Source organism: Setaria italica, chromosome III (genome assembly GCF_000263155.2).
Source record: "Setaria italica strain Yugu1 chromosome III, Setaria_italica_v2.0, whole genome shotgun sequence".
Lineage (NCBI taxonomy): Eukaryota > Viridiplantae > Streptophyta > Magnoliopsida > Poales > Poaceae > Setaria > Setaria italica.
Window position 1 is genome coordinate 46070439 of NC_028452.1, and position 25455 is coordinate 46095893.

Consider the following 25455-nt stretch of genomic DNA (forward strand, 5'->3'; position numbering starts at 1 on the left):
AACGTCCTGGCGAGGCAGAACCTGGAACGGCCGAGGTGCACGAGGTAGGACACCGACTTGCTCCATTCCGGTGGCACCGCGTCCGTCCAGACGCTGCGCTGCGCCGCCGTCGTCAGCATGAGGTCCGACACGCACAGGTAGTCGCGGCCGCTATCGCCGTGGCATTAGTCGTCGTAATCGCCGCAACAGTCGTCGTCATAGCATGCAAAGCTGAACCAGAGGCCGTGGTCTGGGACATAGTGCGCGCCGCCGTTGAACGGCATCGCCCAGTCGCTGGCCTTGCGCCACTCCCCGCGCGCGACGTCGAAGGAGTGGGTGCCCAGGCCATTCACGGACGACGAGATCCAGATGTTGAGGCCGCCGCTGCGGTCGTCGACCCCCGCGTACGAGTGGACGTGGGGTAGAGATCGGAGCATCATCTCGTAGCCTCTGTCGTGGACGTAGGGAGGTGCCGGCAGGGGCGGCGCGGCCCGGGGACTCCTCCTCCGGCGAGAGGCGATGGTCGACGAGGCAGTCGCGGTCGTGGGGGAATGTCGCCCCCGAGGAAGCACGTCTCGAGGACATAGAGGTTGCCGCCGACGGTGACGGCGACGGGGTGGTTCTTGCAAGCGTCGAGGCTGGACAGAGTGCGGACACTACTGGGAAAGCGCCGTTGTTACCGGTTCATAACCCGTTTTGGTACCAGTTGTGCAACCAGTATTGCTAGTTCGGTATTAAAGGGGTCGTTAGTTTCGGTTGAAATAACCGGTTGGGGAGATCAATTGGTACTAAATTATTTTTTTTTCTTTCCTCATGTTTTTTATTCTATATTAGTATTTCATATTTGTTTCCTTTACGTACACTAGTTCTAATATGCTAATATATAATACGCTAATATATATAAAGTTGTATTTATCTGTAATATTATATTTGAGATAATATTATATATATATAGACATATTGTGCATAGACATATATGAAGAATATTACATTGCATCAACTTATCAAATTCAACATTTTGGATCAACTATTCTGAACCCGAGTCTTGACGATGATGCAGATTTGATCCATCATTATGGAACTCCCCCGCTGGAGTTACTATCTCATTCAGAAGAAATCCACTGAGTTGTTCTTGAATTGCTCTGAATTTTTCATATTGAGGAGTGCTTCCTTCGTGTCTCTCATCTGTGTCATTGGCAAAGGTTATTATATAGTAGATCAATGGGTCTACACAATTAGAACTAATTTATTATTAAGAATTTTGTCTACGCACTCTGATTTCATGGTCGATCACACGCTTCGGACCTATAAAGTCATGGATGAACTCACATACGTAGTATCCGTATAAATTATTCCCCAGATCCTATCTCAAACACTATATATATGGCAAGAGAAGTTATGAAATATTTGTTGTGTTCAAGGAAGTGTCATGAGATGTGGAAATTCAACACATACTGGGAATTCAAGCTTGAAATCAAGTTCCTCCTTGAATTCACCTGCGTGATGTCGACGGAAGTGAGCACATGCTTTGTTTAGAATGTCTATGAGGTTTTTTATTGATCTGTTGCTTTCCTCAAAGAGTTCATGACATAGACCACGCTTCGATCAACCATGATAACAAGAAGTATTCAGTGGAAGCTGTACATATATGCATAGTCAAAGCTAGTTAGTCTTATGTTTAAATGCTAGTTCGAAAAAAAGATGGAAAATACACTTGCTTGAAGTTGTACGATAGAAGTATGTACTTCTTGTAAGGTTGGTTGTCTAGGAACTTATATATGTTCTTCAACGTCTGATTTAGTCTATCTTTTAGAGTTGACTCGTTTATAATATTCGGGTTCATGAAGTCTATGTCATGGTATCCTTTCTTTTGGCATGTTTGAATCTTCATCTTGTGTGATACAAAATCGAATAGGAGTTAAAACATCGCACAATGACTAGAGTGGGAATTTTGCAAATATGACATCTTTGCAAATAACGAAGCATCGATTTCTCCCACGTGCTCATTTTCTTCGGCTTATCATGAGGGCCAGCTATGGTTTTCCCCTTGCCACGAGAGGAACGACGATCGCCCCCACCGTCGCCACTACCTCCAGCAGCAGTAGGTATCTTTACGTACCACAATTTATTTAGCTTATATTTGCAAATGACTAAACTATGAATAAATTATATATTTTTCCCACAATTTACTTAGCTCAAACATAACATATAAATGAAAAATTTCTCCATGGTAGCTTATTCTAAAAATGACTAATTACGTACCTCTATTTTATCTTATTATCTCTATATACCACAATTTATCTCGCTCATATTTGCCATAATTTATTTAACTCATATTTGAAAAGTACTAAACTATGAAATTATTTCTTAAACCCCATATCAATTTCTTTGACTAATACGAAACATAGCATCCAAAAAATTGTAGCTTATCTAAAAATCATAAATATGAGCTCTAAATAACACATGCATATAAATGAAGAATTTCTCCATTGTACCTTATTCTAAAAATTACAAATTACTCTAGCTCTAAAGCATAAAACTTAGTATACTAACCATGTATCAATGGAGGATGAAGTTTCTAACCTTTAGAACACTAGAATGAGTGAAATCCCCACGAAATGGTTTTCAATCTGGCAGCACCTCCCCTATGGCACCATGGATAGGATGAAGCCCGAACTGTGGTGAATGGCTCGGGCAGGAGGAAGAAGAAGGTGAATTTATAGGATGGAAGTTAGTACCCGATACTAAAGGTTGCTCATTAGTACCAGATGGAGCCTCTCCACCCAGTACTAATGGGCTACCTTTAGTAGTGATTGGAGCCCCCAACTGGTACTAAGGGGTCAGGAGGCACGTGTAGCTATTAAACTCGGTACTAATGCTCATATTAACTTGGTACTAATGTTCATATCAGTATCGGTTCGTTTTGGTACTAATATTCATTAATATTCATATGTATCGGGTCAAAAACGAACCGATAGGCAGCTGCCAGCGCCAGCGTCAGGGTTGTAAAGGAGCGTGTGGCCCGTCATGTCGGTGACGACCACCTTGTTCCGCCCGCCGACGAGGAGCATGAAGTCCAGCTCGAACGTGGCAGGCTCGAACCTATCGCCGGCGGCGGGAGGCGGGCTTGCTCCAACTCATCTAGGGCCGACGGATTGTCCACCCGTCGGTGCCTGCCTTTCTTGGGGAAGAAGAGGCGCGACGTGTCCATGCGGCGCTTGGTGTCCTCCGTCACCAGGTACACGAACCGCCGGAGGCTCATGGCGATCCGCCGCCGTGACACTCTCCTGGGAGCTTGGGATCTGTGTGCTGCCGCCCCAGATGGGGAGCAGGCGAGCAGCCGGTTTCAGGATTGAGCCAGCGGGCCAAGTAAACTAAAATTGGCCCGTCTTATGGCTGTGATGGCTCTTTTTGGGCTAGCTTGGGCCGCCTCGAATTCGGCCCGTCTTATGGCTTCGGTGGCCCGTTTTGGGCTGGATTGGGCCGCCTCGAATTCGGCCGTCTTATGGCTGTGACGATGGCCCGTTTTTAGGCTGGCTTGGGCCGCCTCGAATTTTGTGACATGTTAAATGGCTAGAACAATTGACTGACACAATAGATTGTTACCTCTAAAACACCAAATCTGGGCAACCAATACCCCAACATGGATAATGCTACCCTATATCGTCCTTAATTACTCTTATAAATGTTTAGCCTGTGTGTAGGTGAGTGCACGTGTGTGTCCCAATGCCACCTCTCGGCCCGCCCATGACCACTTCAAATTTCTTCTTAATGTTTTCATATTACCACTTTTAGTTATAGAAGAAATATATTCGCTAAAGAAAATAAATCGGCCTTTGGTAGGAGCTTGTAGATTGGCATGTGCTTGAAACATCACAGGGTTCTCATGAGTTACAACACAAATGCAAAGCTAGCCACGAGTAAATGCAAACGCTCGTCACAACCTGGACTTGAAAAACCATTGGCAAATTAAACCACAGCCCATAGGATGCGCGAATTTGCTAAATAATAGTCATCTAATGAAAGTTTCCTACTCCCTCCATCCCAAATTACTATTCTTTTTGACTTTTCTAGATACATAACTTTAACTATGCATCTAGATATAGTACTTACGTACGTACGTACATATTCCAATGCACGGAAAAACTACGATCACTATGACTCGGAATTCAAGCGACTTAAAATTTCAGATAACGAAAATCGAATTACTATTGACTGCACTATTTAAAATCAGGTCACTATTCAAAATAAGAATATGAGTAGCGCTCGAGCACTCACCGCAAGTGGGTGGAGCACCTCAGGATGAGCAAAAATGGCGCGCACAAAAGCTATGTAAAAAAAGCCAAACTCCCTCAACATTTGCTCTGTGCAATCCACTGCATCATGGGCCGGTTCCTTGCTCGGAGCAGGGTGTTTGTTTAGTTTCCTATATTGGGCTTTTTTTATCTCCTTCGTAGACTTCATTTGAGCCCATTTATGCTTTATGCTGCACACTGGTAACTGAAACAAAAGTACTCCCTCCGTCCCAAACTACTATTCGTTTTGCCTTTTCTAGATACAGTCTTTAACATGTACCTAGATATATATTATATCAAGATACATAATAAAAGTTATATATCTAGAAAAGTCAAAACAAATAGTAATTTGGGACGGAGGGAGTACCTGGTTGGTTAGTTAGCTAGTTACTGACGCGTTTAGAAAAAACATAAAACAAGAAGGAAAGGTGATGGAAATGGACATGGGACTACAGGTGTGTGTTTGGGCAGAAAATTAGTACAAGAGTTTGACTTTTAGTCTCAATCATTTGTTTGGCATGCGTTGGGATTAAGGGTAAAGTTCAGCAACGAATTCTTATTCAGCTGTTTTGCTGATAGGCTCGCCAGTGGAAAATTGTAATTTAAATCATGATGAACCAGTATTTGGTTGATAGGTTTTTAGCTGTGGGAAATTGCATTGTAACTTAAATTTCTCAACTCCATCCCACTAAAATTCCTATAACTATGAACAAATCAATAGAATTTAAATCTTCCACCTCTAAATTCCCTTTCCCTGCTACTAATAATTCACACCAACACACTTATTGGATTCTTTTCCAGTCTACGAACCTCTTCAACAAGAATGATTCAATGCCTTATTTTCCATGCCTAAGTGTGATTCAATGCCTTATTTTCCATGCCTAAGTGTGTCTATCAGTGATAAGTGGCCATTTAAGCATACAGTACCTGTTAAAGACCATACATTGATCTAGTAGTAGCACTAGTACTAGTTTAGGACACTGGTACTTGAATGCTGAAGCTAATAATAGAGGCCCAAATCATGAAGATCTCATAGACTTTTCTCGAATTCAAAGAACCGAACTGCTGAAAGGACCTAGCCGCACAAGCTAAACAATTAATTTTAAGCCATACGCGAGTACATTGTACTGAATAAAATTGGGCTTTTGATTCAGAAGGACAAAAGTTGACCTTATCTCTAAACCATACCAAGAAGTTGGAGGCCACATCATTTGGTTAGCTGAATGTTTTGTGTTAACCAAGCAGCCAAAAGAGTTTTAGCCCTTTTACATGATATAAAATTATCCTGCTAACCACACTTAGATCAACGTACACACACAAATGCACAGTACTGACGTAGTCACCATCTACTGAATATATATATATATATATATATATATATATATATATATATATATATATATATATATACCCTATATATATATCAAAGAAAAGAAGTACATTTCATTTTATCAAAATATGTGCAATCACGTTATTTCTGCTATAATATTTTAAGAAACAGAGGACAAAAACAAGGCTTCCACTGAAGAATCACAAAGAAAACCATAAGCTCTTGTAAAAAGAACACCTTACAGCATTACATGTAGTAGGACAGGTACAACTTGCTGCCTTAATTTCCCTGGTCAAAGCTTTGAACCAATGCAGAGCAAGGTTTCAGTTTCTCCAAACCTTTGGTAACTTCATGTCTTGATACCGAAGTTTGAGCACTTGATTGAGCCTCTTGTGATGTCAATCTCGATCAGGCTGTCCTCCTCGCTGATCTCCGACAAGATGTCGATGAAGTCTCTCTTGTCAAGCACTAAATCAGGAAAGAACTCGGCGAGGAGCTCCTTCTTGTATGCACATTGCTCAGCCTGCCCTGCTCCCACATAGTGCCCATCAACAAGGGAGATCTCAATGAGGCTCTCATCGTCATCGTCGATGTCGTCAGAGATTGAGCCCTCCTCACTGCACTCTTCATCGTTTGTCATGGACTCTGAAGAATCTGATAGGCTTCCCATCAAATCCTCTGGTGCATCCTCCGGCACCTCATCTTGTGGCACAATGCTCTTCTCCTGATGCACAGCCTCCTCCATTGAAGGGGGAGCCTTACCTTTGTGGGTGATGGTTGCTTTGAGCAGGTGTCTGAGGTTGGAGAAGAGCAAGGAGATGCAGGTGGAGATGACAAGCACCAGCAATGCGAGCGAGGAAGATGCTGAGAAGGAAGAAGATGAAGAAGAAGAATACATACTGTAAAGGCTACATGAAATGAGTATGAGTGTGAGTTGTATGGCCATTCGGGAGCTGGGAGGCATCAAGAAATGCTTCACAAGGGCAGGAGCTTTAGTGGCACAAATGATGCAAATGCTAAAGGAGGACGAAGCCATGATGAGGCAGGCATGAAAGAGAAAGCAACCAAAGGTTGTGTGTTTCTCTATCAAATGGATTTTTTTGAATTGGCACAAAGAGGAGAAGCAGAGGAGGGGAGTAGGGGCTCACCAGTAGAATGCGTCTGCAGTGCCATTTTATCTGAAACTGATGGATGGGTGCAAAGGTAACTGCAGCAGTGAATGCATAGAAAAACTGAAACTTTTTGGTGAACTGTTACCAGTGCCCACCACCCCTGTCCTTTGCAGAACTATGTTATGAAGGTAACTGCTGTCTTTGCATCATGGTCAGAGTTGTTTAGTCCTGCATGACAGCAATATTTAAGGCGTGGTCCCTTGCAGTTTGCCTATGGGATGACAACATGCAAGGCAGAGTTTTGGGGCTCTGGTAAGCTTAGGAGTAAGAGGGTCCCATGTGCACTGGGTTAATTACAAGTTTACCACATGGGCCTCACATACTCATCTCTTTCACTCACTGTTCCTGTCACCCTTATCAAAAGCAGGGTTTTACTTTGTTCATGAAAGGTGAAGCTGTAATGAAATTTCTCCCCTTTCCCTGCAGTCTTTCCCCTTGCAATGGGAGGTGCTCCATGTTCATTCATGATTTGCTCCATCCTTCTTTTTCTGTGCAAAATATTTTTCCCAAAAATGATGAGCACTATAATTTGTTAATTTCTTACACTTTCATATTTTCATGCTGAGTGATTAACACAAAAGATTTTTGTCGACGGAGTTATATTTCCTTATTTCATGGTATGCTCATGTATAGACAAGAACATGTACATGCGTAGTATCATGCTATTCTCTAACAGTATTGGTCTTTGGGGTAACCAATCGGTGTATAGGATCAAATCTTCACAGAGCCCAATTGTAAACTTCGAATCCTATGATGACAAAAAAAAAGAACTCTGCCCCTTCTCGAATTTCATGAGCCATTAATACTGGATGAGGCAATGGAACAAGTTTAGTAAATGCATCGATGTACCTGAGTCAAATAGATCTACTTTGGAATGCTCCTTCTCAATCACCTCAATGAAATCTTTAAAATATGAAGTCCCAGAAGTATTATATCTACAGTGTCAGAGCAGGGTAGCAAAGCAGCATATCAGACAAGTATGCAAGTTAAAATAGCCACCAATGGTACAAGCTTTGGATTAAGCATCCGGTAGTTTCCCCATGCCCAGGCTACTCTAAAAGCCTATTTGTTTTCTGATTAGATCTCTAAAAGATGGTGTGTTACCGGGATAGGCGTACAGGTAGGTATAGTATAATAAGGCAAATGACAAATGCCAATCTGTTATTATGCGATTATACATAAAAAGGTAAAATGTAGCCTTTACACACTTTGAACAACATATGCTACTAACTAGTATTTTGTAATGCCTCCAGAATTTTGGTTCTTTTCTGTTCTGCACTACAGAACAGTAGATCTGCTACTAAATATTAATTTCAAAATTTCCTTTATTACATTTGATTTGAGTAGCAGAGGACTAGTAAAATTGAAATGTCAAACAACCTAGAGAAAGTACTGCGTATGACTACAAGTCCACTTATTCGTCTACCAATCAGCTCTTGGCTTCTTGCTCATAAACAGAATGGTGTGATTGACGTATAGAATTGTGGACTGATGTTTGTATTGTTTAATGCTATATCTGCCCAGAAACTAATTGTTCTGCTAACTGTAATGATACATGAGAAGTTTTTTTAGTTCTTTTATGTACCACTGAAAAACTGACAGACGAATATATCTTCTGAATCTCTTATGCACACACATAATATAGACACGGAATTGCAATTAACTGTACATAGTCAGTTAAAACCAACTGTGTTATCACAAATAGCTTTCTATCAACTTGCACCAACTGATTTATTTTCAGCGTTGGTGACAATGGTTAGCTGGGAGCATGATGCATCAAAAGCCAACAACCATGAAAGTAAGGTCACACAAGCTCTCATGATGACTGAACCTTCTGCAGAAAACAAAAAGGCATTCTTCCTCCTCCTCTCACTAATGCTTGGCCTTCTGTACAAATAGAAAGGGACATCTCGAAGAGGCACCTATCATTTCGCGGTCCAAGAGCTCGAGCAAAAGGCGCTGAGCCACAAATCTCGATGAATAAGTCAATCATTCCCACAGTGCACAAGCACACTAGGCAAAATCTCACTGTCTAGCTGCTGATCCTATCTTGTTGTTTCCATATCTGTGGGTCCTTCTTTTAGCAATGTGTGGGTCCTGAAATGAATATGCTTTTCAGGTACATTCTTGAAGTGACATCTTAATGTGCTTCTAGACTTGACTCATCTTTGTTTATTAGTGACTTGTTTCATCCTACTAGCTCCATTTATGCTGTATAGTTTTGATTCATCCCTCCTATCTTAGGGACAACCTTTTCTGCACTCAAATCAGATTGTTCATATTCTCACTCAAGCATCATGAGGGTTACTTGACTGATAGTAGAAATGAATGCAAAAGCACTTGTACACCAACTAAACATATCCCTCCAGAGCGACTCTAGATCTGTGGAGCGATGTTATAATGATTAGATTTTAGGCCTCCCTTTTTTGAACAATTGGAAAAAATTCCCTGATTTCTCGCTGTATTTGAAGAAGTCCCTTAGATTAGAAATGGTGGTTTACATTTTAAAGTTTTGAAAATTTGGAATAAACAAAGCTTGAGGAACATCTGGAGGGTGGCAAACTGGGATACCTAAGTATTTTGAACATAGAAGGAGAAAAGCCACTCCGTAGAAATCACAAGAGTATTAGTTTTTCTAACAGGAGAAAGCACAACTTTGTGACCTTTTAGGCCACTGCCACTCCGTAGAAACAGTGTGCTATGAATTTCAGTATTTTGCGGATGGCCTTTTAGAGTTTTAGGCCGACCTGAACAACTTTGTTTCTAAAACTTTTTTCAGTTGAACTCAGCTTGCTTAGCTTAACTTTTTCAGCTGCTCTGAAAATTATTGACCTGATGTCGTTTTGATGCGGAAACAGATTTGGGGTCACATTCCAAAGCTATAGTAGATTAGTACTGCATGCTTTTGCAAAAGAAGTGCACGAGTTCTGATAATTTATTTCATTAGCTTTTTTTCCTTTGAAAGCTAGTCAGTGTGGTTGCTGGAAGAATAATTAATTCAAGGCAGCTTGTCTTACTTTCATCTTTCCTTTAAAGATGAGACTTTAGCTATAATCAACATCACATGACATAAAAGTGAGCACTTCAATACAAACTATGTATTCATATTTTCATCTAAGAATGAGGGATCATGGCCTAGCTACTTCTGAATTACCTATTATCCAAGAGTAGACACCACAATATTTTGAAAGATCTTATTTATTTTCAGGACTCAGATGTTCAGTAACAAAATATATTTTTTGGAAAACGGTAGTGCTCCACTCCAGAATTATTAGTGTATTTAAAGTAACATTATTCTAAAACTAATACCTGTGCAATAAAATTATAGAAATTTTATTTTATGAGCAATGAATTCTTTTTAACTTGGGCTAGTTTCTCACTTTTTTTATATACAGCACCACATTGGGCCATGCTAGGGAGCGAGTTTGAATTATAGGGAATAATTGAGAAGCTACACTAACCACTGGCTAGGTAATGATAATCTTCCCTTTCCAAGGACATGAATGATCATGTTTAGTACACAAGTGCCAATTACAAGATGAATATTTTAATGCTTTAAAAGTACACTATATCACGTGCAAATCCCTCACTCTGCAAATTTTCTTCGTCTCATGCATTTGTATACGTGCAATTTATACAGCCTAGAACTAGGTGTAAGAAACAAAAAAAAACCTCAACTCACTTCTAGGTGTACTAACATGTTGGTACGTATTCATATTACTGATGCGACAATCCCATTCCTTCTACTTAAGCTCCAATTGTGTAGGGGACTACATGTACCTGGGTCTTGTTCTTCGTGAGCTTGCTATTCAAGGTAGCCAGCAACCAAAGCTTAGGTCTCTTATCTTTCTTCTCATAGGCATATACTATATATATGTTCTCAAGAAAGATACATACTGCAAGTGCAAGGGACCAGGCAAGGGCATGGTACTATGAACCTTAAAGAATCTTACCTTTCTGTCATTTGACTGTCGAAATTATGTTCCCAAAGTGAGCCATGTAGTGTTGTGCTTCTATGTCCCCATCCTAAGAGGCAGTGCCTTCTTTTTGTTGAGTTCTTGATGCAATTGCCTAGGTGATTTCTAGCTCTAGTTTACTGAACCAAGTGTTGGTACGGAAACCTATCTAACCACACTTGGTTAATAACAAAAAAAGAGAGTGGATTCGCAAGGGTCTATTGCAGTTACTAACATAGGTCTATGGAGAAGCAATTGGTGGCAACTAATCATGTCCTTGTGGAATTCATGTAACAAATATTACTGTAAGCATTCTCATTATTGAAAAAATATTAGAAAACATGTTTTTATGTGAAAGAATATTACCATTTGCCGTTTCGTCTCCTAATATGCAACAGTAGTGTATGTTCAATCGATCAAACAAGAGCAGAGTAGTATGGAGAACCAATAACGTTAGGCGTATCATTTTGTTTGAACCAAAAAACTGCGGGGTCAAATTAAAAAGCTGTGGATATATATTACAGAATGTATGCATTTACAAGCAAATGTAAAAGAATAAAGAAAGAGCAGAAGGATGAGGATACAAATATACAATTAGGTGTACGATTTGACAACTACTCCCTCCGTTCCAAATTGCAGGTTCGTTTTGACTTTTCTAGGTTCATACACATTATTATGAACCTAGACATACAGATGCATAATAATATCTATAAATCTAAAAATACTAAAATGACCTATAATTTGAAACGGAGGGAGTAGGATTTATTTCTCGCCTTTTGTTTGCACAAATCAAACCGATTCCGCAGAACTTCAATTCTAGTTAACCAAAGTATTGCCCTATTGGGCAATTAAAAACGTATCCAATTTTTGCCACCAGACCTATCATGTGTGACGACATTACTAACGCTGCTATTGCGATTGGCTAGAGAGAGAATCCTAGTCAGATGTTTACCGAGCTCATCCGTGATCCATCGAACAGAGGTTTGCACATATATGAGCACCAATATTGGCAATCGTCTTGGTGATCCTTGATGGGCCTGTGTTTGTTTCCCGCCCGGCCAGCAGCAAAACACAGGCCCATTTTAACTTCACGGGAGGAGCCGAAAGCGACTCCGTGGCAGCTTCAGTTTGCCAGCTGGGTGGCTGTGTTTACTGTTGCTCATTGCGATGCTGGCACAAACTGCAAACTGGCGGCTGCAGATCGCTGCTGTGGAACCTAGATCAATGATCGATCAGGTTGCGCGGTAGGCATGTCGGCAGGCTTGCAAAGGTGTGTCGGCAGGCTTGCAAAGGTGACATGACACGGAGCCAACAGCAGAGAGGCTCGTGTATGTCTAAAACAAAAACCATAGAGGATCGGAGGTGAACGGAAACAGAAGTGGATGATTATTACGGTGAAGAATTCATTGTCCTGCCTTGTGAGATCCACTTCTTCCGCTGGGCGTGGCCTTGGCAGTATACCAATTGTGTGCCCCTTTTTCCCTTTCTTTGCATCCATTCGACCGTTTAGAAATAGTTCGTTGGAATTACCAAAGCCGGATTTTGTCGAGGAGTCGAAATTTCTGTAATTTGGTGATTTAGAAGTTAAAAGGAGAAATAGAAAGTTTGAAATAAAAAACAAGGGGAGTAAAAGCTATAAGCACCAAGATTTTGTTGAGAGGGTGAACAGAAGAAATAATCCTCTTTTTTCAGGAAAGAAAAACAAGAGCCAGCTTTTCAAAAAAGAAAAACAAGATTCCCGCCGTGCTGGGCGCAATGCGGCCCGAACTCGGACCCGGCCCATATACGTCTCGCCTCCTCCCCTCCCTCCTCTTCTCTCTCTCCACGACAGCGCGCGGTCGGCTCGGCCATCCCCCTCTCTCGACAGACTCGACAGCTCGAGATCCCCGCGCCCTGCCTGCCATGACGGTCGGCCTCGCGCTCCTCCTCGACCTCACCTCCCGCCTGCCCCGCGCCGGGGCATCCGCCGCCGCCCACTCCCACGCGGGGCTCTCTGCCGCCGCCGTCGCCGCGACCGCCGCCGCCGCCTTCTCCTCCACCGGGGTGCCCCTCTCCGCGCGCCACCTCTTTGGGTTCGTCTCACCCTCTCGCCCTCTCGCCCCCTCCTCGGTCTACTCGGTCTACCCGTGCTAGCGCTTCTCGCGCTGCAAGCCTCGGCTTCCCCCGGCGCTTGCTTGGCTTGCCCGCGCCCGGCCACCCGGTGCCGCGGTCGAGGTGTTCGACGCGTTGCGTAGCAGGCTGTGGCTAGGGATTTGGTTCGCGTCTTTGACGTGTAGGCAGCGAGCTAGGTTCCGGTGGTGCGGGGTTTGGTCGCCGCTCGTTAATTGGCCTCTCGGTCTGATCGTGGAAGCATCAGGAAATCAAAAGGATTAGATTTTTCTTAGATAATTAGATCATAATGGGCAGGATGATTAGCAAGGCTGAATTTTGATTACATGCGACACTTATCCTCAGTGGGAAAATATTCTATGTAGTCTGATGATGTCTAGACGTTTAATTGTGCTTACTTGCGCTTAAATTTATTGTCCTGACACTAGTTAATTTGCATTCTTGCTTCAGTTTTCCTGGGATTACTGTTGCTCATTGCGATGCTGGCACAACTGCTGGATGGAACGAAGCTCCTGAACTTATTAACGATCTGAATAACAAGATTCGCGACTCCATCCAACGAGCAAGAACAGACTACTTCCAATACCCAACGAAGGAATACCACTTGGAGCTGAAACCGCTCTTCTCTGCATTTGGGTTGAAGAATTTCACCATCACAACCCTGAGGTCCTTCCTATTGTATTATTTGCCACTCGTGCCTAAACCTCACACTGATTCTGATGATGAGGATGACGATCTGCTTGAAGAGGCTCCCAGAGAGCCTGTGGATCTGGTTACTCCCTTCTACAATTCAGTGAAGCAAATCATGCGTGAGGCAAGTTCTTTTACTTTTCGTATTAACTCATAGACGCATTCTATGAAGTGACACCAGCTCTCTGCGCATATCAGTCTTTAACAAACAGGCTACTTTGCATCTCGAATAGCAAGCACTATTACATCTTAAATAGTGAGTTTCTGCAAAGATTCTATAGTCAAACTGGGTGATCAGACACTCTCATGGTCGAGTGATTGATTAGTTAGTGCGTTCTTCATTACCTTGATATAACTGAGCTTTGGTTGTTTTAATTCTTTTTTCTTGCTACACTTTGTAAGAACATTATTGTGACGTTAACTTCATCTTGACTGCCTTCAAAATAAGTAATAATCCCATCCTCTGTATATGTCAACTATAGCTTTGTTCCTATAGTAACAAGGCCAAGCAAGTTGGGCTTCCTGGGATTATCATGAAAAACTTAGGTTTGCTTTGTACTAGAAGCCCAAACAATCTACCGCGAGGAGGGAGGTTTATGCACATATAACCTGACGCCTGAGTTGTATTGAAGAAGCTTAAGATTGGCCAAAGGGCCTTTTCGGGTTTTTTCATATATAAAGTATGAAGTTATTTATATACTCTTGTTCTTTTACATTTCAGACTTCTATTGTAACTACCAGACGAGTATTGGAAAGGATTGTAGTTCGTCATGTTTCACAAAGAACAGCATGGAAACTTCTCAAAGGTAATATGCTTCTTTAATTTTCTCAGCTCTTCCAACTTGTCATCTGGTGATGTCTCTTGATATTTCTAAGTACTATACTATGCATCTGGGTATTGTGGGTGCTCTGTTTGACGACACATGCATTGTATTATATTACCATGTGGCAAGCTTTTAACATGTGTTACTCAAGAAATCTGGAACTATGAATCTGTCGAACAACTATATTTATCCCAACAGGTTTGAAGAAAACCATGTGGATCAGATGCACACTTTGTAGTACTTTTTTTTCCAGTTTTTAAGTTCCTTAACCATCTGTCTCTCCGAATTGGTTTTCAACTGGCATGGTTTCTGGTGATGATGTGCTATAGAGGCATCTCATGTCTTAATTGTGTTACTTAATGAACTTAGCTCAATGTGCGAACTTTTCAGCTGAATTGGTTCTTACAAGCTGTGTGATACTGATATTTATAATTTAAATGTCAGAAGACTGCTCCCCTATTTCACATTGTTTGTCTGTAATCATCATGTCCACAGACCAAGGACCTTCGGATTAAAAGAAAATATATGTTTTAATAACCATACATGCCTCTATAAATTTAGGAACCAGATTTTAACCACATTTATATATATCATTGATTGAAGTAGGTGTAGCAAGTGGTTTTTAGGTTTAGATATTTTGACTGGACAGATATTGTGAAACTGGAATTATTGTTACAAATTTGAAAATTCCTTCAGTTCTCAGCTAATGTATATCGGTAGAATCTGATGGCTTAGCCAAATACAAGAAGAAATATCATAATCAAGTTTAAAATGAGACACATATGTACGATCCACTAGAAGACGAAATGCAACCCAAGCAACCAAGCTTAGCGAAATTGTCTAACAAACCTACTGTACTATATTTCTGTTAGACTTGCCCGAGCTTGTATTTTTGCAAGCTTACGTGTATCTCCAGATGTACAATATATATGCTAGCTACAATTTGTTTTAATGATCACATGACAAGCTTTCAGATATCATATGATGATGCTAAAATGTATGTCGCAATTTCTCAATACATTAATCTTGCACTTCATTTGTTTATTTTTATGTATTGTTATCACTTTATTATCAACTACTTTTTCTTGATGCATTTTCATGCAATTGCCTTTCAATAGATGCTTCTAAATCAGCAAAGAGGAAAGCTGCAAGGGGTATGTCGACTCCAGAGTACACATTCTGTGTTGCCAGAACAACTTTCCGAGGTCAGTTAGCTTTTCTCTTCTGTAGGGTCCGATTTGCTTGCTGTGGTGTTTTCCTTTGTATGGATCGCTCACAATTTTCTTGTTTGAACAGCACATGCACTGGGAGTATCTGCTGCTTGGGTCGTGCAATCCTTAATTGAGGTGTACAGATGTTTCATCCGTAAGCCTAGTGAGGATGACGAACTGCCTAGTAACGGTGATGAACAGTTTGATGATACGGATAAATTCAGATTGTTTGGGAGGAAGATTTATGGCATTACCATCAAAAGTTGTTTCTCTTTGGTTTTGGCTTCAATTGGAGCAGGGATTGGTGCCCTCTTGCATCCAGTACATGGACAATGGTTTGGTGAGTTATTTCCTAGCTCTCTTGAGTGCAAGTACTAAGATGCTTGAAGCACTCATTTCCTCACAGAAATATGTATCTTTAATGTCCACGTAGAACATCAGCTAACTGTATCCTTGTATGTCTTGCAGGTTGTGCCTTGGGAGACGTGGCAGGTCCTGTTATTGCTATAATTGTTTTTGAGAGGATGCAGCTACCTCTGTAAGAAACTGGATTTTCGACAGTTTTCGCACCCTGTGCAAGTCTTCGCCAGTCTGCTCTGTTTCGAGATGTCTGATCTAACTTGAAAGCTCACAGTTGATGAATAATAGCTATCACCTATGTGCTCATAGTTTAGTAACTTTTCTCAATACGCCTTTGGGCTTTGTGAGATCTGAACATGTACTTGCTAAATTTTGTACTCAGATTTTGGAAGAGATGAAACTTGGATGAGCATTTTTTGTTAATTGATTTTGGCAACAAGTCAATCACTGTTTTTGCCATGCGCTTATGTCCATGTAACGTGTTCTGGTTTTTGCTGGTACATTCAAATTGTTACATACCACATTTCTCAAATTTAATACTAAGGCCTAAGAATGTACAAAGTTGTCAATCCCTTGACCGAAACCTTGAGAAAAAGTAGCCAAATTTTGAAGAGGGTTAGTTTAAACCTCAAACCAAACAAAGTAAACACATCTAGAATTACCGAAACCTGTTCCAACAAGTAGAATGAAGGATACATTGGCTGACAGATCGATTATATATATGAAAAAAGTACATCAGCTGAGCAAGTTCCAAACAAGCGAGTCAACATGTATCTGCTGAACCTGGGGAACACCTACCAACTAGTTGAGTTCCCATGGCGATAAACAATGGCCAGACAGCGTGGTTCACAGTTGGATAACTCAACCAGGGTCAACCATCTTACGTGAAAGGGTAGAAGTTGGAGAACAGTAGACTACCTAGAAGAATGTACGCAATGAAATAAACACAGATCAAGTAGCCCCATCTTTTGGAGGAGCAGTTTGGGGAAGCCAAAATGTGAGCAGCAGCCCAGTAAATAGGGGGACTAGCAGACAGAAACCGTGTTGACACCTTCATCAAAGGAACAGAAGTTGTTATTTAAGCAAGGGAATCATAAGTACCTCCAGACAAGCTTGCTTTAATGAGGAAAAGCACGTACTGACCTGGACGTGCATAACAAAGAACGCGGTGGATGTCATGAAGGCCAGATGCAGAACGAATGGAAGAAGTAATATGGAGCCCTCATCCTGAATCTCTTTATTAGCTAACATAGTGTCATGGAACATTGCAGAAGCTGTCCCGGTGGCAACTGATTTTCTCTGTTTAACCTTAGAGTTTCCTGGCAACAAAATATTATACAGTTAGCTATGAAGGCTTATGCCTATTTATTGTTCCATAAAATTCTATCCGTAGGTCACTCTATCCTCAATACAAAATTATTTTTAAATGTCATTTCAAGAAAAAAATATTTGATAGGTCAGTTCAAAAAGGCTTGACATCAAGATAATTCAAAAAAATTGTTGACGAGCAATAATTTCTCAAAATAAAGCAAACCGAAAATTGTTGAGATTGTAATAGTACCATGTGCTTTGTTAGTGAATCCAGTAGAATGTTCACTCCTCAACACTGTCGTATCATCTGATCCTTTACATGACTCAACTGACCTTTCCTCAAGAGCAGTGATAATCTGCCTGTGAATGCTAGTTGTTCGGAAAAGTTGGTGAAGCATTTTTGTGTAATGGATAATTGAGTAAACTGCAAGCGACAGTACTGGTGAGGCCAAAAGAAAGTTTGGCAGCTGCTTCACTTGGAAGTATCTCAAGAAACCAACACCCCTAAAATGAAACCGAAAGTAACTTATAAGGAGCAGTTAAGCATGCTAAGAGAGAGGAAAAGAATATGTTGACTTAAGAAAACTCACATAATATCTACATCCTTGAAAAATGGCGAATAGAGTATTTCAATAAAATTCTAAGTAACACAAATGCGGAAAGATTTTCCCTAGTCGTCTAGTACCCATGTTCATTTCAGAACGTGTTCTACCACATGATTCAGCAGAAGCAAGGGGCTATGACAAAAGTACACTGGTGTACATCACATCTACAATAACAATTGGTGCAACAGAACATAGGGTGAACAGTGAAGGAACAAGCAAGTCAAATCCATGAAAGATGGACATGTATTGTGTTTGTACAAAAGCAATCTTCAATCAAAATATGCATGGAGCCCTGTATAGGCATATAATCATACAGTGATGCAAGACTACCCTAGACAAATTCCAGAGGTAAGCAAGAATGACAAAGAGGATGCTAGCTTTGACAATCATTATGCTAATACCAATTCACTACTTTAAGATAGAAACAATTACCAGTAATGGCTTTGAATGAAGCCATACAAAAGTGGAACTTTCGCTTTGCACCATGGCCTCAATTCCTCATAGCTCCCGTGTACACATATGTTCAGATATCCATATGCTTGAAAAGCAAAGAATGGTAGCAATATGAAAATGGAGCGCAAAGCTGCAGCCACAAGGGCCCATACAGCCAACTGGCCAAAATGAAAAAAATGAAAATTGATTAGATGAGCATGTCTTTGCTGATTGCATCTTATGGAAGCAAAAGATAAGTAAATGCAATATCATATGTCATTTAATCTTTCCATGCTAAGTATTTCTATTACAATCACAACAGAAGTGGAACGTACCAAGGGCCTTTTCTTTTGAACAGCAGCATCATATGCTTGTAGCAAGGCCTGAAAACAGAAATAACCAGCATTAAGTGCTCCATTTGACCTAGCTGAACCAGAGAGAGCGAGCATTATCACTGCAACAGTATTAGCACCCGAAAATAAGTAGAACAGTCCTCCAAGAGAAAACAGCGCATAAAGACTTTCTGAATACCTGCCAAAACAACAATTTATGTTGCTGTTACGATATGCCCAGCAATGAATTTCTTTGCTAGTAGTGTTGCAAGGGGAAAGAATATTACAATGACGAGTAAAACACAGAAGCAGGGTTGAAACAAAACAGAACGGATGCTCGGTAAGCTGCTTTCCGGTCCTTCAAGATCAACATAGACAATCTGCACCAACAAGAATAGGTAGTCGCCTTAGTAATGCAGCAATATGCTCAAAAAGTGTTGATTTAACTTCCAGACCTTTTATGACCATATCATCAGACAGGATCGAATAGAGCAAAACTGTGAACTCTAGCAACTAGAGATAGATTGTCCTATACTTGAAATGACTGCACTATATAAAAAAAATTTGTGCACGGAGTTTGCATTACAATTACCAAAATTACATTGTAAAACAAGTAAGCATCAAAGATTAGCAGACTATCTCATGAAGCAATCAAAGAACCTGTTCGCTCAGAAACTCTGAATCGGCATGATTGCAACAATGTACAGGAAACACAGCTATTGCGTTCCTATGTGCAATGCTATCAATCATAGTCATATCAAGAACCTAGCAGAACCTTATATATCACTTGAGATGTCCCAATTTAGGCGTGCAGGTGACGAGACAGTACATGAAGCGCGTAGAAACACCCAAAATCTATGAGCACATGAACAGAGAAGCAGTAAAGTTCACCAAACGTCAATCACCTGTAGAAGTAGGCTGCGGCGGCGACGAACGCGACGTTGTTGAGGACATAGCCGGATAGCACGAGCACGGCCCTGTACCCCAGCACGGGCACCAGCGGCGCGAACACTGCACGGGAGAAGGACCAATCACCAAACCCAGATCAGATCAAGCGCGCACATGGACATCCGAACGAAGACGAGGCAAGGAAGTGCGGCGAGGAGAGGCTTACGGGATCGGGCGAGGAGCGCGATGGAGGCGGGGAGGAGCGGGAGGAAGGCGAAGGATTGCTCGTACTCGTACCCGCACTCGGCGGGGCGGGCGAAGTGGACGCCGTCCCAGACGGCCAGCGACGAGATGGCGGCGGAGAGATTCGTCGACGGGGAGGAGGAGGGGGCGGAGGGGGAAGAGGAGAGACAGGGCGGGTGGAGCGTGGCGGAGGTGTCGTAGGGGCGGAAGAGGAGGCGGGCGAGGAGGGAGAGGGAGAGGACCAGCACGCGGGAGGCCGCGGCGAGCCGCACGACGCCGTCGACCGGCGTCGCCATGGGATGGGCGGCGGAGCGATCTGTGGGCTGCGTCGAAAAGGCGGTCTGCGTTCAGGAGTGGGGCAGCAGAGTGGTGGAACGGGTTTTGACATTTCCTTCCTGGCCCGGCCCAGCCCACGCTACGCGCACCACACACAGCCAGGCCGGAAATGTCAAAACCCAGTGCAGTGTGGTAGTGTGGGCTCGTGCTTCATCCCACCAAATCCCCCGTGTCTTGGGTCTGATTCCCCATCGAACTCAGGCATTGAAACTGGCATTCTAAATATTGGTGGCCAATCCGCGAATTCCAAATCAACTGTGAGAGGTGAAAACGGCTTCGGCTGAAAGCAAAGTCTGTGCATGTTCTCACGCTGCCACTAAATGTACGTTCCGTCAACGCGTCGTACACAGAATCACCGGAAAAGTACTCTTCACTATCATCTTGTCCCTCTACATCTTGAGCTTGGTGTTCCTCATTCTGTGCCTGCATAGAATCTATGCCTGCAACAAACTCGCCTACTGCTGTAACTGTGCCGTTCTTTGCCGTTAAGTATCTTGCATTTTCTCTCTTTGCAGTTGTTCCAGCACTTTCCTCTTCTTTATTACTTAGTTCAACATAGTCTGGTATTTGAGCTTTTCGTTCTGAGGATTATCTTGCTATGGTGCTTTCGCCTTCGCTATGGCTGTCTCGGCCTGTGCTCTTGTCTGGACGTTGGATGTGGATTGTGCCTCTCTAAACCTCTTTAGCAGTCTAGCTTCGATTCGCATAAGAGCCGCCAAGTCTTTATCTTCCATTCTAGCATCAGTCAGGTTGACTTGAAACTGGCCGTCAGCGATGTCTTCAGCCTCAACTTCGTCTTCACTTTGTCTTCGTCCCTGCCTGGAAGTTGGCACGATGTCTAGGGGGTTTGCTGCTGCTGATTGTCATCAGCAACATTCTATGGGTTGGTAGATTTTGCTTTCTTGTTCGGTGCCATTGCGGTTATCGGTGGGCACCAAAACTGTTGGGGTAGGAAACCGTCCCCGAAGAGGGGCCAACAAGTTTACAAAATGTAGAGAATAAGAAAGACAATGATTTCGGGGGAGCTTAAGAAATCTCCCCCTCCATCTGAATATGTCCGTTTGCATTTCCCTCGGTCCCATTTTATAGGGCCGTAATCTTTACACTTTACAACACATCTCCCCCCTTTTAACTTTGTGCGAAGCATATTCGAGGGTATTACGGTAACATTACACCACTTTAGTCACACCCTTTTGTAACTCATCACTTTACACCTAAGCTCGAGTGGGCCATCTAACCGAAGGTACATTCATCACTTCGCTCTTCGTTGGAATCGCGAACGGTCTCTTGATACACTGCCGCCGACCGACGACTTCGCTTCCTACGGGTCGTCCCCATTCACACGTCCTTCTCATACGCGAAGTCTCTTCGGCGCCTCGCCGAGATGCTGTCCTGGCATGTGCGGTCCCACTTCACGACCTCGTCATTCCGAAAGCGAAGTCACCTTATCGCGCCAACTCTCCGTTCCTGCAAGGGTGAGATCACAACACTTCACTACATTACGTTAGCCGCTCATAGAATCCTAAAATGAGGGAGGGATACCAAACGGAACCCTTTTCCCAACAACGAGCTCCCCCGACCTCATCATCCAAAAATCGCCGCCAGGCTGTCCCGATTACCCATCCTCAACAGAGCACCGTCAGGTTGCATAAATTGCACCGGCGGGCCTTGATCATCCGCACCAACACCAAAGGGGCAAGCATCGTCGAGCTGCCAGCGCGCAAAGAGCTCCCACAAGTCACCGGCTGCTACGACAATCAACATTCGCCAACGACCAATCAAGAGGAGAAAAGGTCCGACAGCTGCTGCGCTCTCCATTAACGTCGGCTAAAGGAAGCACCGTCAGGCTATGGCTGTCGAGCTATACTCGCCAGAAGAAATCACTGCTCTTGAAGGTGAGAAATTTCACCGATCTCTCCGTGCCATCGGTTTGGTCATCGCGATACGAACTAAAAGTGCAATCTCGCTCCATCCCATATCCAATCTACTTTCTTCCCCTTACGTTATGCATGAGCTCTACGATTTGATCTAGTTAGTGGATACAAGTCATGAATATTGGCTTGGTCCCTATTATGGATACAAATTGAGGCCGTGCGCGTTTATTTTATCATCTAGGCTCAGTTCTCTCCATGACAAATTGAGTCTAGGAAAATTGTGTCATACTCATCGCATTTGCATAAGTGATTTAGCATGAGCTCTATGGTTTGGTCTAGTTAGCGGATACAAGTCATAAATGATGGTTCGGTCCCTACGATGATACGAACTGAGGCCGTGCATATTTGTTCCATCATCATTCATGTCAGATGCAAATAGAGGCCGTGCATACCGTAACGCTGCCCGGATCATGTACTGGCCGTGATTGTGCACCAATGCCGTCTCATACCCGCATAGCACTGGATGCAAAATTCCATCAACTCCATTTTCGCCTGATAATTTCATGCGCATGTCATGCCTATAGCTGTTCGGCGAAATAAATATATAAAGTGACATGCATCGGTTATGCTCCGAGTATGCCGCCACAAAAAAAAGAGTGTTGAGTATACAAATAGATGCCCTTTCCAAAACGCATTACGTGCACATATGTAAAAGAAATGAGTTAAAAGATATAGCCTTGTTTGATATAATACAACGCGCGTCAACTAAAACATGTATCACACCGGGTCACAAAAGATTTGTACTGGCGGCTAAAAAGTTCTGTGTTGGCGGGCAGAGCACGCACCTGCCAACAACTTTGAGCCATCACAAATGGCGGTCTGTGCTGGCGGGTGCTCGCCCGCCAGCATAGAGGCTTTCTATGCTGGCGGATGGTTATGCCACCCGTTAGAAATATTTATCTTCCCACCCTATATATTATTTCTCGTAATTTATTTATAATGTCTATTTTCCGCCAGTTTTTAGCTACCAAATTTAAATATGTATCTCCAACATCATAACAACGAACTTAAATAATAGATAATTCATATTATTAAAAATTGCATAATTCACATTATTCAACAAACTTGAATAATAAATAATTCACATAATTCAACAATTGGAATAGAGCTATTCATCCATCTACGAAGACGTGTGCATTCATCCGCCGCCAACACGCCATTTGGATCAAAGAATTCTCCATCCTTATGACAAATCTCCCGTTGGATGAACATCGCCATGTCCCTACAAATGTTGACGACACCTATGTCTTCGAGCGCCGCATCGCGAGTGTCGATCCTAAGCATCTGCAGGTATATAGTAAATGAAGATTAGGATGTATTATCATTAGGAAGTTAGCACATGGCAGTATATAAGAGACTTATATTTTCGAGGTTCGTCCGGTACCTCCCATTGTTTCTGAGGAACTCGCACACGTAATATCCACATAGCACAGAGGGAGGTTGCTTGTGGCACTGCAATCAAATAGAAAAATGATGAGTTATTATAAATGTCAAGTCTACATTATATGAAAAAAAACCAAGTTTTTATGTTATTATCCATCTATGTGTTATTATTTTCATCACTTTCTTCCTATTTTCAAGGCATTCCCCACCTTTCAGTACATAAAGCCTGTGCGCACTTTGAGGATATAAAGACAAGAGTTAGTAATACACCTTAGGTGCATTGAATCTCAACATGCATTTAAGTACCGCCAAGGGATGTCTTACTTTTGTACAATGCATAGGAATTCCTTGTAACTATCTTTGGTAAATCTGGCTGAGTCGAGGATCATTGCAAATCCAAGCTTGGGGTAAATACAGATGCAAATCCTCTAACCCACATACATACGGTCCTTTGCTGCCTTCTTGAGCGTCTCGAAATTCTCTAACCCTTTAGCACTTCCTAGCAACACTTCCGATTCAATGTGACGCAACATGTCCTCTATATCAACATCACGTTCCACGTCCACCTATGGTTCCACACGCACATCTGTTTGATCACCATTTTGATCTCCACGGTCGTAATCCTCATCCATCATAACATGATCATTGTCGTTTGCATCATCGCCACCCACTTCATCACAGCTAGTATTGATGTCTGTGTTGTTGGAAGTACCTCTTGCCTCTCCATGGTGGGACCAAATTGTGTACCCATCCACAAAATCTCGCTTTATCAAATGTCTCTTGATGATATTAGTATCATCCCATACAATTCTGTTGCTCCAGTCAAAACACGGACAATATATTTGCTTCATCTTGCAAATGCGAGCATGCTTCTTCGCAGCCTCCATAAACTTCGCTTCCTCTGACATGAAAGTAGGCGAATGTCTCAGTATGCCATACGTCCATGCTTTTTGATCCATCTTTAACAACCTATGAGTTATTCCATAAACTAAATCAATGAGCTATTCCATAACTTAAATTGAATTATGGATGTATTAACTAATAAGTAGCAAGAAATTTAATAAAAAACAATTCTATATTATCCTAAATGAAACTCAATTAAACAATTCTATATTACCCTAAAGCTAATGAAGTTAGAAATGATGGATAGAAGTTAAAAAAAAAGGTTGGAATGGCATAAACTCACCTTATGTAGCCACCTCCTCTAGAGAAATCAAAAGCAAAACCTTTCCCTTAGATTTGGTGTTTTTGGAGCTTTTCCCGAGCAGTTAAACCTAGGATGTAACAATTCATAAGAAGAATGAAAAAAAATCAAACTCAATTATATATTAATTCAATCAACTTCATTAATTGAAACTATAGATGTAATAATTAATAAGTAGGGAAAATATAATAAAAATCAATTCTATATTACCCTAAATGAGAATCAATTGAACCATGTATGTAATAATTAATAAGAAGAAGGGAAAAATCAAACTCAATTATATATTAAGATAATCAACTTCATTAATTCAAACTATGGATTTAATAATTAATAAGAAGGAAAAATCTAATCAAACTCAATTCTATATTACATTAAAATGACAAACATAGCAGTGTAATGGTTATAATATGACTATAGAATTTTATTCAAAAAATAATGCATTTCTAGTTTTTTTCTCTCTTCCCTCCTCTCTCTCTCTCCTAGTTCTAGATCTAGATGACAAGCTAACGAAGCTAGATACGATGGATAGAAGTTCAAAAGGAAGGTTGGAATGGCACAAACTCACCTTATATAGCCACCTCCTCCAAGGAAATCAACAGCAAAACCTTCCCCCTTAGATTTGGTGTTTTTGAAGCTTTTCCCGAGCTCCTCTCAAGCAAGCTCCAAATGGAAGGTTGCCTCGCATTTATGGTGGGCTCAGTGCTGGCGAGCAACATAAGCCAACCGCCAGCACAGATCACCCCATCTGTACTCGCGGTGGGCTTAGGTCGACCACCAGCACAGTGGCCTCTGTGCTGGTGGCCCACCAGCACAGATGGGGTGATCTGTGCTGGCCGGTGCTTGCGTCGCCCACGAGTGGTG

General features: G+C 42.0%; 3 protein-coding genes across 3 annotated transcripts; 1 reads left to right on the forward strand and 2 right to left on the reverse strand.

Moving 5' to 3' along the window:
• Positions 1-5797: 5797 nt before the first annotated feature.
• On the reverse strand, positions 5798-6827 carry LOC101776862. The gene has a single exon (XM_004962893.2). It carries the CDS (start codon positions 6638-6640, stop codon positions 5954-5956), a length of 687 nt encoding a protein of 228 aa, XP_004962950.1. The 5' UTR covers positions 6641-6827; the 3' UTR covers positions 5798-5953.
• Positions 6828-12555: 5728 nt separating this feature from the next.
• On the forward strand, positions 12556-16370 carry LOC101777268. Its single transcript, XM_004962894.2, has 6 exons — positions 12556-12804; positions 13292-13655; positions 14253-14337; positions 15474-15560; positions 15652-15906; positions 16035-16370. Exons 1-6 carry the CDS (start codon positions 12635-12637, stop codon positions 16106-16108), a joined length of 1035 nt encoding a protein of 344 aa, XP_004962951.1. The 5' UTR covers positions 12556-12634; the 3' UTR covers positions 16109-16370.
• Positions 16371-16607: 237 nt separating this feature from the next.
• Positions 16608-20077, reverse strand: LOC101777688 (GPI mannosyltransferase 2). Its single transcript, XM_004962895.3, has 8 exons — positions 19721-20077; positions 19512-19617; positions 18894-18986; positions 18610-18805; positions 18275-18453; positions 17488-17741; positions 17070-17245; positions 16608-16977 (listed from the first exon to the last, which is right to left on the reverse strand). Exons 1-8 carry the CDS (start codon positions 20031-20033, stop codon positions 16807-16809), a joined length of 1488 nt encoding a protein of 495 aa, XP_004962952.1. The 5' UTR covers positions 20034-20077; the 3' UTR covers positions 16608-16806.
• Between the last annotated feature and the right edge of the window lie 5378 nt (positions 20078-25455).